Source organism: Papio anubis, chromosome 10 (assembly GCF_008728515.1).
Source record: "Papio anubis isolate 15944 chromosome 10, Panubis1.0, whole genome shotgun sequence".
Taxonomy (NCBI): Eukaryota; Metazoa; Chordata; class Mammalia; order Primates; family Cercopithecidae; genus Papio; species Papio anubis.
Window position 1 is genome coordinate 118910137 of NC_044985.1, and position 15176 is coordinate 118925312.

The window sequence follows — 15176 nt, forward strand, 5'->3', positions numbered from 1 at the left end:
AGGGCCTTCTGGGCTGAGGGCACTGCATGTGCAAAGGCCCTGTGGTGGGAGGGGCTTGGTACCTGGGGAACTTCATGGAGACCAGAAGAGTCAAGTGGCGGGAGGCAGAGAACAGCAGGAAATGGGACAGGAGCTGATGATGTTGGGCTTCTAGGGCACTGGAAGCTGCTGATGAGAGCCCAGGAGCCTTTGGAGGGTTTCAAACAGAGTCCTGAGGGTGTCTGACTGACTTTTCAAAATGTTCCAGCTGCTAATTGAGGGGTGGACTCCAGGCCGCAGGCAGGCCTGCTGATGACTGTAATTGCGTTGGGAGATGACTGTGGCGTGGAGGTGCTGGGGAGAGGTCAGCCAGAGGTTGTGTTCTGCAGGTGGAGCCACCAGGAGTGCATGAGAGAGGGATGGGGCAGGGAGGACGGGGAGGGATGTTCAGCTTCTTGGCTGGTTGGATGGAGCTGCCGTACATGGCTGAAATGGAAGAGGCCAGGGGCAGGGGTTTGGGGCAAGCTCCAGAGTTGGCTTTGGATCCAGGAAATTCAAGTTGCACCTTAGGTACTGAAGGGAGCACTTGGTGGACAGGGGGTTGTCTGAGTCTGAGGTTCAGCAACCACTTGTTAACAGAATGGGAACGCAGCCATGTCCACCTGCGCTTTGAGGGGGCTCAGGCTGCCTGGGCATTTGAGTTGGTGGCTCCTTAGCAGTTTTTCTAGCCAAGGGGAGATAGCCACACCCATGAACACACATTCTCTCTCATGGCACGTGCCTGGGAAGGTAGGTAATGCATGTTTCCTAATATTTTCTAGTTTTAAAAATGTTTTATTGTGCACATTTTCATACAAGTACCTAATTTTAGGAAAGATAGTATAATGAACCTTTGGGAGCTCATGATAAAGTCAATCACAGCGACGTGCCCTTTACAACCCTACTTTTCTACTAAAGCAAGGACCAGTTCACGGGCATGGCACTCGGGCTGGGTAAGGCGGATCTGAGGCTCTGGGCTACCTGCGCTCCGCAGGCCGTGCACTGGTGAGTCACTCTAGGACCTCGCAGGGCTGGGGAACAGTGGAACTAAGAGATGGGGAGAGAGAAGACGGGCTTCCTGGAAGCTTGGGTGAGGCCTGGCTGCTCCAAGCAGCAGTTGAAGGAATAATACAGAGGTGGACAGTGCTGGGCCGGCTGGAGACACAGCAAGTTCCAGCGAATGTGGCCGGTGATTGATTGAAGGGTTGCGATCGGCGATACGTAATCCTGGAGGTACAGGTGGACACTGAGGAGCGGGGGGCTTTGCATCCCAGGCCAGGGGAGAGCAGACTGATTTCTTTGAAAAGCAGTGAGCACTGTCCAGAGGTGTTCGAGCAGGACAGCAGCATGACTTTGAGAAAATCAAGGGCTCACCAGAGGTGGATGGCGAGGAGCTTGAGGAGCTCCAGGGGCCCAGCAGCCACTGGCAGCGAAGGCCTGGGCAACCCTGGACGTGGGAAGAAATAGTTAGCAAGTCTGGGAGCAGAGAGTGTTTTGTCAGGCTCACGTCTTGGCTGCATTACCCTGGGCAAGTTGCTTTAGTGATCTCTCCAAGCCCGTTTTCATGGAATCTGCAAAGTGCAGCCAAGTCTGGTACCTGCCGCCTAGGGCCCTTGAGGACGCAGTGGGATGGTGCCTGGTGGAGCTTGGAGCTAAGCCTGTGCTATAAGGGGAGGACACGTAACCGTCAGCATCCACATCTATTCGGTATAAGAGATGCTGTTAGGATCCATCAGGGGAAGTGGGTGATCCGAGGGAGATTGGGAGGTTATCAGCCAGGAGGTGACCAGAGAGGGCGGCCACACCAGGCTGAGCTGGGAGGAGGAGGAGAAGTGGGAGGGGAGAGGATTCTGCTGTAGGAGAGAGGACAGAGCTGACATCCCAGCGAGGAGCACACAGGGCAGCCCTGTGGTGCTGGCTGCGTTCTCCATCCCGTGCTAGCTCTCTGTAGATGCGGTGGTGTCTGGAGGAGCAGAGCTTCCCTTTTAGCCCTCGGTCTGACTCCACCTGCTCAGGAAGGTTTTGGGAGTGGGGAGCCCTCCACACTCAGTCCACACCAGGGCTGGCTGCCCTCTTTCTGTACTGTAAAAATGGCCCCGAGGGTTCAGACAGTGGGCATCTCCGTTACTCACCCCGAATGTCTGGACGGGTGAAGCCTCCCTCTGGCCCTGGGGAAGAAGCTGTCAATCTGGGGATTTACAGAGCATTGAGGACCACAGGACACACGTCTCCCACCTGCTGCGTGGAGGGGAAGGCTGCCTGTGAGTGAGCTCAGTGGTGCCCGTGGGAACATGGTGGCATCTGGGCCCTGGGAGTGGGACTTCCCTGCTTGGCTTCTCTCAGCCTGAAAAGGGGCAAGGGTGGCAGAGTCCACAGTTGTTGACACATCTTCCTTGAATGGCTTCCTCTATGGAGAGAGGACTGCAGATCTCTTTCTAGAACCGCGAACACTTTAGCTTTTTGTCTCATCACTGGTTCAGGGGAGTGGCCATACCCCTCCATCAATAATGAACACAAATACTGCTGCATCTCCAGAAAGCACGTGCGCAATTCTGTGACTTCTTTCTTCTGCCCCCAGGGTGCTGGAGGCCATATGTCAGTAGTTTTCAAAGAAAACGACATTGCTGCTTCCATTTTCCCCTTGTCTGCAGCCAGAGTTCTCTTGTCTACAGCCAGAGTTCCCTTGTCTACAGCCAGAGTTCTCTTGTCTACAGCCAGAGTTCTCTTTCTCAATCAGAAAGCTGCAGTGGCTTTCCGGGGTGTCCTGGGCAAGACTGACCTTCACCTCCACATTCCGCCCGCTTACCTGGCCTCCTGCCTTCGCTGCGGGCCCCACCACAGCCCCTCCATCCCTCTAGCCCCTCCACACTGGTGTAGCCAGGTCTTCACTGCGCCCACCTGTTAGGCCTTCCACAGGCCTCTGGGCCGCCTCCTCCTCCTCACTGAACATTCACTGGCATCTCACCTCATGTGGGAGCTCTCTGGGCCTCACCGTGTCACCAGTCGTGCTCTCCAGACCCCGTTCCTGTTACTGCCCTCGGCCCCATTGGGCCTGGCGATGTCCTGAGCAGCCTGCGTGGAGCCCCAGCTGCCTGACGCCTGTCTCTGCTGACAGCTTTGCAGAGCCAGGACATGCCGGGCAGCTTTTGGGAATGCCTCCCTCTTGTGCCCAGATGGACTTTTTGTTAACCCTCCATGAAATAATTCTTCCTGGTGTGACTGGGAAACCAGGCAATGCTATAGTCATGAGGGGGCGGGGTGACCATGGTGGCCGAGGCAGCCCTTTCCCTTCTGCAGGAGAGTCGTGGCCCCGGTGGGAAGGGCACATATTAGTGATTAACAGGAGCCTTCGTTCGGCCACGGTGACCCAGAGTCTCACCCGGCGCAGTCCTCAGAGTAGCTCTGGACTGGTGGGGGTGGGGGCACCCCAGTCCCTGACCGGATGGGCAGGTGGGCTCCAGTTGCCCTCACAGCTGACACCCCCTGACTTTTCCTCCTCCTCGGGTGCAGTCAGATGGAGACTCTCAGGCAGGAACTGTCACCGTCACATGTGAAAGGCCGCATGGCAAGTGCTGGTTGTGGGCTTGCGATTGTCCTGAAGCTCCTCCCCTCACCCACTCATGGGTCTCTTCATTTTCTCTCCGCATCAATTCTCTTCAGTAAATGATCCCGCATTTTTGTATGGGAAGGATTTTTACTCCTCACTCAGCCTGTTGAAGTCAGGCTGCTCTGGAGGTAGCCGTCACTGAGGTCTCCGCAGTGGCCTCCAAGCAGCCCAGGGGCTTGCACATGTGGCCCTTGCATTTGGGGGCTGCCGGGCTACCTGGCTGTGGTAGGGGGGTCTCTCAAGTGGCGGCAAGACCCCTTCATCCAGCTCTGCACGCAGGCTGTGCAGACAGAGCCACTCGGTCACCGCTTCTGGTAGGGGGCGAGGGTGCTGTCCCGTCAGTGTTGAGCCTCAGCGTCCCAGACCCCAGCAGAGGGGTGGAGTGTGGGGTGGAAGGAGGCTGCCTCCTGGCCTGAGCTCCGTCACTTCCAGCCAGGCAGTCTGGGTCCCGGGCATCCGGGGAGTCTGTGGTCTCCCCAACGCACGGTTCTCTGGGGCCGGGAATAGGGAATGAGCATGCAGACCTGACCATCGTAACTTCATAGGGAAAGATGGAAACGTCTGTGACCACCCAGTTTGGGGAGAACAGCTTCATTCCTTCCTGTGAGTAACTGGCCTGTGTGCGTGCTGGTCTCCACTCCGCCCCTCCCTACCATGCTGGGTAGGAGAGACAGCGAAGCTGGCCTCAGGTGGGTGTTTTCTAAGGGAAGGGCCCCCAACAGAGCAGCTCTGCCCCTCCCCAGAGAGGTGGCCGCCGTGCCTTCCTCTCCTGCTGCCGGCTGCGTTCAAGCACCACAGCCCCAGCGGCTCCAGCACGGGAGGCTCATCTCTCACAGTTCCAGGGCCCAGAAGTCCAAAGTCAAGGCGCCGGCCAACTCTGTTCCTGGGAAGGCCCTCTTCCTGGCTTCATGTGTCCTCACGTGGTAGAGGGAGAGAGAACGGAAGCTCTCTGGTGTCTCAAATAAAGGTGCTGATCTGATCATGGGGACCCTACCTTCATGACCTCTTGTAACTCTAACTACTCCCCACTGCCCCATCTCCCAGTGCCATCACGTTAGGGGACAGAGCTTCAACATAGGACTTTAGGGAAACATAGTTCAGTCCGTAATACATGCCTTCTGTCCAGACAGCGTTCAGGTGCAGAGTGCAGCCTTCTGAGGCCTTGACGTGGAAACGATGCCTCCCTTGAGCCACTGTCCGCCGGTCACTTGGAGCTGGAATTGCAGCTTCTGATGCAGTGGTGACGGTGGCTGAGACTCGGCAGGGTTAAATACTGAACACAAGATTGCCCCTATAGCAGCATGTGGACACACGCCTGGCTCTGCTTACTGCACAGGGGCCCTCCAAGCCGTGCTCACTGCACTTGGAGCCTGGGGGAAGAATGGGGATGGTCAGGGTTCCGTCCTGGCTGCTGCAGAAACGTTGCAAAGGGTGGTGTCAGGGCCTCCGGGTCTCTGCATGGTAAAGGCGGCACGCTGGGTCAGAAGCTACATTCTCAGCTGTCTCTGGATAGAGCAATTGAGGAATAAGGGACCTCAGACCATCGTATATGTGCCTGGTTATGTAGGGGTGAGATTTGCTTGCTCAGAGCTCTACGTACTGTGGCCTGCTATGACAGTGTCTGCCAGTTTCTCTTGGAGAGCATATGAAATTCACCGCTTTGAAATCGGCTCATTGCTCTTCCTGTCCCTTCTCCCCGGGCCCTGGTGAAGGGCCTGCTCAAAGCCAGTTACCTCATTCATATCCAGAACCCCCAACATGCTTCTGTCCTGTCTGTGTGCCCGTCCAGAAAAAAAAGCAGAGGCCTTAGGGGTGATTCTTGGGGTCTCTTCCACGGAAAGATCTTTCCTGCTTAGTTACAGTGGTTCAGTAAATATGCCCTGGTTTCATCTGCACACGTTGCATCTGCATACATTGCATTGAGAATACCTTATGGCCACTCTGTGTTGTGTTTAGAATTGTTTATTTGGGGTGCAGGGGGGATTTCAGCAGTGGATGGGTAGGGACCATCACCCTTGGGGCCTCTGCTGGGCTGTGCCATTGATGGCCGCTTCCCAGGGCCGAGTCACCACGATGACTGCTCCTGCACTGGAATCAACCACTCTGAACAAGCAGAAGCCGATTTTTCCTTTTCCGAGCCCTGCAGCTAGCAGCGTGGACTGTACAGTCCTACTCTGTCCTCCTCTTTGACTGTAATGAATGGGCTGGCCTGGAGCACATTTCACAAACCCTCTTGTGCTCCCAAGAAGAGCAGGTGCAAATAGCCAGAAAACACTGCTGGGCTGTGTGTGCCCAGGGTGCCAATGAGACAAGCACAAAGTGGGCACAGAGGCCAAGGAGCAAGTGCTGCTCTGCTCTGTGGGGCCAGGAGGGATGAAATGGGTCTATCCTCATTGGAGCAGCCTGGAAGAAAGAGGATTCCCACTTCCCATAAAATTACCATTGAACCCATGTTTCGCTTGCTCAGGGGACTTTTTTTTTCCTCCTCTACTTTCAGGAAGAAGCATATTGCCAAGTGGATGCCGCCGCGCAGCATGTTTGCTTGAGGCGGAAGCTTCAGCGTCTGCTGGGATAACTGGAGGAAGAAATATGAAGCCTTAGCAGCTTTTTCCGGGAAGCGAGTTTCGAGATGGCGGCTCAGCGGATCCGAGCTGCCAACTCCAGCGGCCTCCCTCGCTGCAAGTCAGAGGGGACCCTGATTGACCTGAGCGAAGGATTTTCAGAGACGAGCTTTAATGATGTCAAAGGTGAGCTTCTGGGGAACAGGACTGTGGCTCAGGGAGAACGTTGGGATTTCCAAGTTGGAACTCAAGAACTTTTCCGCTTTAAAGATCGCCAGTTTAGCATTCAGATCATTAAAGTTTAGTTCTTTAAACTTCACCGTGTTCATAGGTTTAGCCCTGGAATCATAGCCGCTTGTCTTATTTTTTGGTTCCCCCTTATTAGTGAAACCCCTTCTTAATACAGGGTATGTTTCTTTTTTCGTGATAAAATTCAGTGACAGTGTGGTAGGGAGCTTGGTGGTACAGAAACCCAGGGGAACAGAGAGTGTGGCAAATAGATGAAATAGTGAGAACCACTAGAGAAGAAAAAAAGGTGGCTTAGGGGAGGGGTCAGCAAACCTTTTCTCTAAACGGTCTGATAGGAAATATTTGAAGCTTTGCAGGCCATATACCATCTCTGTCACTACTATTCATTGCTGCTTCGTTGCATGAAAGCAGCCACAGAAGTAAGTCATTAAATAGCCACAGTCGTGTTCCAAGACAACTTTTTTTTTTGCAGACAACCCCGTGTGGCCCCAGGGCCGTGCTTTACCAAGCCCTGTTCTAGAAGGTAGTCCTAAGGTTTAATAACCCTGGGTCTCCGGGTTTCTCCAGTGGCCTCATAAAATTGAGTTCATGAGAAGACCTATCTTTTGGACACCAAGGTTGATACCAGTAGGGCATTTTCTTCCTGGACATCTGCCCCAACCTAGGCCACATTCAGTCTCTCTCAACATGCTACCTCGGGGCTTGGCAGCTGCAGTGACGGCACCATCATCATCAATATCATCATCCCTTGGCTTTCTCTTAGCTGTTGAAATTGTCTTGCCTGGAGCACAGCTGAAAAGTAGGAACTTGACTTTGACCTTTGTATCCTCAGCCCCGGCCTAAAGTCAGTGCTAAGTAAATGTTTCTTGAACTAAACCGCTATCCCCCAGATAAAGTTGTAATCCTCTATCCTGATGTACTGGAAATTATACGCACTGTGTTTATGTCTGTCTAATTGAGTAGCTTCTCCTTCCCCTTTATCCCAAACATCTTCTCCCTGCCTCTGATTGATGCTGGCATCCCTGAGCATTGCTGTAAATGTTCTTTAAAATAAAAGGCTAGCCAGTATGAGATGTTATTAATAAGAGAGCAATAGTGATTGGGTGTTGCCATAAGTAACTGAAGCATTTATTTTTCAGATTCTGTTAATGGACATTGGTTTTTTTTACTTTATGGCCCAACTCATCAGAGTCAAAGCTAGGACTAGGGAGCAAAGATTGTGTGATTTGGGCAGAGTGTTACAGTGAGGAGGGCAGAGTCTTAAAGTGAGGTGAACTTTTTAAAATAATGACAGCGGGCCGGGCACGGTGGCTCACACCTGTAATCCCAGCACTTTAGGAGGCCGAGGCAGGCGGATCACAAGGTCAGGAGTTCGAGACCAGCCTGGCCAACATGGTGAAACCCGTCTCTACTAAAAATACCAAAAATCGCCGGGCGCGGTGGCTCACGCCTGTAATCCCAGCACTTTGGGAGGCCGAGGCGGGCGGATCACAAGGTCAGGAGATCGAGACCACGGTGAAACCCCGTCTCTACTAAAAATACAAAAAATTAGCCGGGCGCGGTTGTGGGTGCCTGTAGTCCCAGCTACTCGGGAGGCTGAGGCAGGAGAATGGCGTGAACCCGGGAGGCGGAGCTTGCAGTGAGCCGAGATCGCGCCACTGCACTCCAGCCTGGGCGACAGAGCGAGACTCCGTCTCAAAAAAAAAAAAAAAAAAAAAAAAAAATACCAAAAATTAGCCAGGCATGGTGGAACGTACCTGTAATCCCAGCTACTCAGGAGGCTGAGACAGGAGAATCACTTGAACCCAGGAGGCGGCGGTTGCCGTGAGCTGAGATCACACCACTGCACTCTGAGACTCTGTCTCAAAAATAAATAAATTAATAATAATAATAATGACAGTGCTCCAGAGGAAATATTGGCTGTTATCCCTAAAAGACTCCCGAATTTAGAGGAGGAAGACAAACAAGACAGCCTCGAACGTGAGGAGGAGGGTGTTTTGAGAATCTGAGGTTGACAGAACCGTGGGATCTCCGGTCTGGCCCAGAGATCCTGGGGAGTCTACCTCCAAGGTACCACGTGTGACCCGGGCAGTGCACCAGCCAGAGGCTTCACGCACATCCCGGTGATAGACAGGCTCCAAGGTGGGAATTTATTTCAGCCAAAATATCTGCCATGGAACCTTCTGCTCTGATGAATGTTTTGCCTGCGGAAGAACGTAGGCAGAGGGATAGGAAATGTATTATTCAGTACACTGAACTTCCTAAAACCCAGGGAGATTTTTTGTATTAGAATCAAGGTGGCTGTGAATCTGGGTAACACTCCTCAGAATTCATTAAGATGTAATTCGATAGGGATTCTCTGGCATTTGATGGGATGGAAGCCCTTCCCCAGGGTCCCCAGCTGCTTGGTGGCAGTTGACTGATGGAGGGCCTCGTCTAGAAGGGGTTATCACACAACAGTCCACCTTCCTGGGATTCTGGAAAGGAAGAGTGGGGTGGTTTCCCTTGGGTAAGCCTGATCCCTTGAGTGAAACCTGTGACAACTTCTCTTCCAAGGAGAGTGCCGGGAATTTTAAGTGAAACCGTTCTTAATTCTTCAGTTGGATGAAATTGAGTGATAATTCTCGTTGATACATTCTAGGCTATGCACAAAGCATGCTTGATTGCTTTGGTTTCTTAGTTTTGAAATGACTATAAAGCAATTATTCTGGGGGAGCATAATAAGGACATAACCTTTGAGGGATTCTGGCAAGATTTTGATGGCCGGCAAGCTTTATTTAATTTCCATTTAGTTTTCATCTTTATGTGACATTTCCAGTAGATGTGTCAAGGAGACAAAATGGTTGATATTCCTGGAGATCATGACTAGCAAGCAGAAATAGGGGAGAAGAGCTTCTGTATCCTCTGGCCTCAGCCTGACCCACGTCACTTCTTCCCACTTCTCCATCAGAGCCATTTTCTTTCACAGGTTTTTGTTCACTTCCATCTCATATTAAATAATTTGTCAGTTTTATGATTTTTTTAGAGCACAAGAGCATAGCCGGGGGGAATTCAGACATTGCTTTGACCAGCGCCAGGATCCAATAACACAGACTATGGCTTCTCTGTGTCATTTATGCACGCACGATGATCATTCATTCCACAAATACTCATTGAGCCCCTGCTCTGTGCCAGGCCTTGTACGAGGCCCAGGGATACAACAGCAAACAAAACAGGCTCTAATAGTGCTGATATCCTAATGGGGAGATGGAGGCTCCCCTCCTGAAAAAAAATATATATATACATATATTTTATTTTTCATATATATATTTTATTTTTTGTGTATATATATATATATATATATGTAAGGTATGTAGAGAAGGAAAAATTCTGAGTTCTTGGCTTGGGCCCCTTTAACAAAAGACATTAATAAGAGAAAAGCATGCAAACTGACTTAATCTATGTTTTATGTATATTGCAGACATTTCTTCATAAGGAAATGAAGACTTAAAGAAGTAGTTAAGCCTGAGGGGTTCGATGAGGTGTGGAGAGTCCTGGAAAAAATGTGATGGGATTAAAAAAAAGCATGAGCAAGTGTCACGAGCCAGAGGACAGCAAGGCCTGGGCATTGCAGATTCCCTGTGTCCTTGGAGATAGGATGCTGTGTCCCCCACATACAGTGAGGGCCCCTCCCACTTGAGAGTCTATGACCTGCTTCAGGGGGTGGGCAGGGAGTTCTTCCTGCACCTGCTGTTTCTCCAATTCCTCCAGCTTAAAATATGCATGGTACTATATTCTGAGGTAGCATGTTCTGAACCCCATCAGGTACATGATGTAGTGGTTAGTGATAAGAACTATGGAAGAAGATAACGTTGGGACGAGGAGATGTCTGTTTCACATAACATCCTGTGCCTCTTCAAGTTGGGACAAGCAATATTATGACAAGTGCCTTATCTACGTCTTTGCATTTTATCCTCTCCAAAGCTCATTGAGGAAATATACTTTTTCTCCACCATGAGTAGAGTCTTAGGCTCTGGAGATCACACAGTTGCTAAGGGCTCCATTCAAGTCTTGGTTCAGTGATCCCAGAGCCAGGTTCTCTGAGACACCCAGATAGACCCCCTGCTGTAATTTCACAGGAGGAGGTAGGTGGGGCTTCAAGGCCCAGGGATGCTCCCAGCCAAGCGCATCTCTGGGACCCAGTTCATGTAAATGAATAGAAACTGTCTACCTGATTTCCTAACACTTTCCCAAGGAAGTGTGATTATTTCCTTTCAAAGGAAAAGGAAACTGGCAGGTGATTTTTTCTGGGGCGGGGCGGGGGCAATTTGATAGAATACGATGACTGTGGACTTAATCACATTAGAAAAGATGTAGGTTTAATTCACCTAAAAATGGATTCCTTGCTTTGGTCATTTGCTTTGGCAACTTAAAAAGAAAAAAAAAAAAGAAAAGAAAAAGAAAAAGAAACGTTTCCTTTCTTTCTTTCAGTTGTTTATTACAGGAAGCCAGAATGTCCGCAGACTCCCAAAGTGAGGCAGTGTAGGAGGTGGGGGAGGGGAGTCCTGGGGAGAAGTGTATATGCTTATTTTCTTCAGAAAGAATGTTCTTCATCTTCTGAATATATCTTCTCATGTATGGGAAGGAGAGAAAACATTTGGATATTTAATCATACCCATTATTTTTCAAAACACACCACTTGTTTAACTGACTTATTTTTGCTGTTTCAATTGCTGTCTACATTGGTAACATACAGAGTTTAATGGCAGGAACCATAAATTAACTTGATTCACTTTTTAAAGGGTTGGAATTTTTCAGACTGCTTCAACACTTCTTCAATGATAGTATGAGCTATGACTAGGTGTAATCTCTCATTTTCAAGGTATGTGGACAGTCTATTTTCATGTTGTGATTTTGAATGATAATTTAAAAGAGGTTGGGCCGGGCGCGGTGGCTCATGCCTGTAATCCCAGCATTTTGGGAGGCTGAGGTGGGAGGATCATTTGAGGTCAGGAGTTCGAGACCAGCCTGGTCAACATGGTGAAACCCCATTTCTACTAAAAATACAAAAATTAGCCAGACGTGGTGGCACACACCTGTAATCTTGGCTACTTTGGAGGCTGAGGCAGGAGAATCACTTGAACCTAAGCGGCTGAGGTTGCAGTAAGCTGAGATCATGCCACTACACTCCAGCCTGGGTGGCGGAGCGAGACGCTGTCTCATAAATAAATAAATACATAAAATAAGAATAAAAGAGGTTGGAAGGAACTGACTTCAGAATTCATACTTTATCTGAGGAAACAGTTGGATGAGGAACAGGTTGAGCTTGGAAATTTAAGAAGCAGGTTGAGGGAATCTTTCCATCCAGAGGCAGGGCTTGGAATCGGCTCAGACATGTCATTGTGGGAATTTTGGGAGACTGTTCAAAATTTTCAGTCCCTGGTCACATGCAGTGGTCACGTAACTCATCATGTCACCATGTTTTCTAGGTAAATCACATTCAGTTTCTCTTTGTATCTAGTAGCAGTTCTTTTAAGAAGTTAAAGTTGCCCAAAATGAGATGTCTAGGGCGTAGGGCATGTTAAATATTCCATTGCACTGATTTGCTTTTCTGTGAGTGATGGAGAGGCTCCTCTGTGGTCTTTCTGCCGGGTATAGGCTGTCGATTTCGAAAGTAACCAAGTAGCAATGGTGCTCTCAGTAACCAGTTCATTGGCCAGGTAAATGACGTACCGAATTTCATTTTGGTTTGTTTCTGTTGGTGACTTGCCTGGGTTATTGTCCACCTGTCTGGTTTACCACCTTCCTCCCTCCTTTGGGAAGCACTCTGGATGCACCACCGGCCTTGCCCTCACTGTCTGTTTTCTTTGTGTTTTGCACAGTGCCTTCTCCCAGTGCCTTGCTAGTAGACAACCCCACACCTTTTGGAAATGCGAAGGAAGTGATTGCGATCAAGGACTATTGCCCCACCAACTTCACCACACTGAAGTTCTCCAAGGGCGACCATCTCTACGTCTTGGACACATCTGGCGGTGAGTGGTGGTACGCACACAACACCACCGAAATGGGCTACATCCCCTCCTCCTACGTGCAGCCCTTGAACTACCGGAACTCAACACTGAGTGACAGCGGTATGATTGACAATCTTCCAGACAGCCCAGACGAGGTAGCCAAGGAGCTGGATCTGCTCGGGGGATGGATGGATGACAAAAAAGTACCAGGCAGAACGTACAGTAATAACCCTTTCTGGAACGGGGTCCAGACCAACCCGTTTCTGAATGGGAACGTGCCCGTCACGCCCAGCCTGGATGAGCTGAATCCGAAAAGTACTGTGGATTTGCTCCTTTTTGACACAGGCACATCCTCCTTCACTGAATCCAGCTCAGCCACCACGAATAGCACTGGCAACATCTTCGACGAGCTTCCAGTCACAAACGGGCTCCACGCAGAGCCGCCGGTCAGGCGGGACAACCCCTTCTTCAGGAGCAAGCGCTCCTACAGTCTCTCGGAACTCTCCGTCCTCCAAGCCAAGTCCGACGCTCCCACATCGTCGAGTTTCTTCACCGGCTTGAAATCACCTGCCCCCGAGCAATTTCAGAGCCGGGAGGATTTCCGAACTGCCTGGCTAAACCACCGGAAGCTGGCCCGGTCTTGCCATGACCTGGACTTGCTTGGCCAAAGCCCTGGTTGGGGCCAGACCCAAGCTGTGGAGACAAACATCGTGTGCAAGCTGGATAGCTCCGGGGGTGCTGTGCAGCTTCCCGACACCAGCATCAGTATCCATGTGCCCGAGGGCCACGTCGCCCCTGGGGAGACCCAGCAGATCTCCATGAAAGCCCTGCTGGACCCCCCGCTGGAGCTCAACAGTGACAGGTCCTGCAGCATCAGCCCCGTGCTGGAGGTCAAGCTGAGCAACCTGGAAGTGAAAACCTCTATCATCTTGGAGATGAAAGTGTCAGCAGAGATAAAAAATGACCTTTTTAGCAAAAGCACAGTGGGCCTCCAGTGCCTGAGGAGCGACTCAAAGGAAGGGCCGTATGTCTCCGTCCCGCTTAACTGCAGCTGTGGGGACACGGTCCAGGCACAGCTGCACAACCTGGAGCCCTGTATGTACGTGGCTATCGTTGCCCACGGCCCAAGCATCCTCTACCCTTCCACCGTGTGGGACTTCATCCATAAAAAAGTCACGGTGGGTCTCTATGGCCCCAAACACATCCACCCATCCTTCAAGACGGTAGTGACCATTTTTGGGCATGACTGTGCCCCAAAGACACTCCTGGTCAGCGAGGTCACACGCCAGGCACCCAACCCTGCCCCGGTGGCCCTGCAGCTATGGGGCAAGCACCAGTTCGTTTTATCCAGGCCCCAGGATCTCAAGGTCTGTATGTTTTCCAATATGACGAATTACGAGGTCAAAGCCAGCGAGCAGGCCAAAGTGGTGCGAGGATTCCAGCTGAAGCTGGGCAAGGTGAGCCGCCTGATCTTCCCCATCACCTCCCAGAACCCCAACGAGCTCTCTGACTTCACGCTGCGGGTTCAGGTGAAGGACGACCAGGAGGCCATCCTCACCCAGTTTTGCGTCCAGACTCCTCAGCCACCCCCTAAAAGTGCCATCAAGCCTTCCGGGCAAAGGAGGTTTCTCAAGAAGAACGAAGTCGGGAAAATCATCCTGTCCCCGTTTGCCACCACTACAAAGTACCCGACTTTCCAGGACCGCCCGGTGTCCAGCCTCAAGTTTGGTAAGTTGCTCAAGACGGTGGTGCGGCAGAACAAGAACCACTACCTGCTAGAGTACAAGAAGGGCGACGGGATCGCCCTGCTCAGCGAGGAGCGCGTCAGGCTCCGGGGCCAGCTGTGGACCAAGGAGTGGTACATCGGCTACTACCAGGGCAGGGTGGGCCTCGTGCACACCAAGAACGTGCTGGTGGTCGGCAGGGCCCGGCCCAGCCTGTGCTCGGGCCCCGAGCTGAGCACCTCGGTGCTGCTGGAGCAGATCCTGCGGCCCTGCAAGTTCCTCACCTACATCTATGCCTCCGTGAGGACCCTGCTCATGGAGAACATCAGCAGCTGGCGCTCCTTCGCCGACGCCCTGGGCTACGTGAACCTGCCGCTCACCTTTTTCTGCCGGGCAGAGCTGGATAGTGAGCCCGAACGGGTGGCGTCCGTCCTGGAAAAGCTGAAGGAGGACTGTAACAACACGGAGAGCAAAGACCGGAAGTCCTTCCAGAAGGAGCTTGTGATGGTGAGTGCTCAGCAGGTGCCTGGGAGGTCAGGGGTGCGGCTCAGCAAAGCCCTTCCGCCTTCCCGGTGCACATGGGCGTGGGCTGCGGTGTCGTAAGTCACCACAACAGTGTCTGTGGCTGATGTCCCGCTGCCTGGGATAGGTGCGGCTGGCTCAGCATAGCCTTTCGCCTTCCCAAGATGCCTGGGCGTGGGCTGCGGTGTCGTAAGTCACCAGGACAGTGTCTGTGGCTGATGTCCCGCTGCCTGAGATAGGTGCAGCTCAGCACAGCCTTTCGCCTTCCCAAGATGCCTGGGCATGGGGCCGTGGTGTAAGTCACCACAACAGTGTCTGAAGCTGATGGCCCGCTGCCTGAGATAAGTGCGGCTCAGCATAGCCTTTCGCCTTCCCAATATGCCTGGGCGTGGGCTATGGTGTCGTAAGTCACCACGACAGTGTCTGTGGCTGATGTCCCGCTGCCTGAGATAGGTGCGGCTCAGCACAGCCTTTTACCTTCCCAATATGCCTGGGCGTCGGCCAT

The 15176-nt window shown here is 51.8% G+C and overlaps 1 protein-coding gene across 4 annotated transcripts in view; it reads left to right on the forward strand.

The window, feature by feature from the left end:
- Positions 1–15176, forward strand: part of SH3BP4 (SH3 domain binding protein 4) — a 102849-nt gene that overhangs the window by 75749 nt on the left and 11924 nt on the right. For all 4 annotated transcript variants that reach the window (XM_003908118.4, XM_017947105.3, XM_017947108.3 and 1 more), the window contains 2 exons: positions 6123–6372; positions 12297–14656. In XM_003908118.4, the coding sequence (XP_003908167.1) occupies positions 6255–6372; positions 12297–14656 (2478 nt within the window). In that variant the 5' untranslated portion in view covers positions 6123–6254. The remainder of the gene's footprint in view (positions 1–6122; positions 6373–12296; positions 14657–15176) is intronic.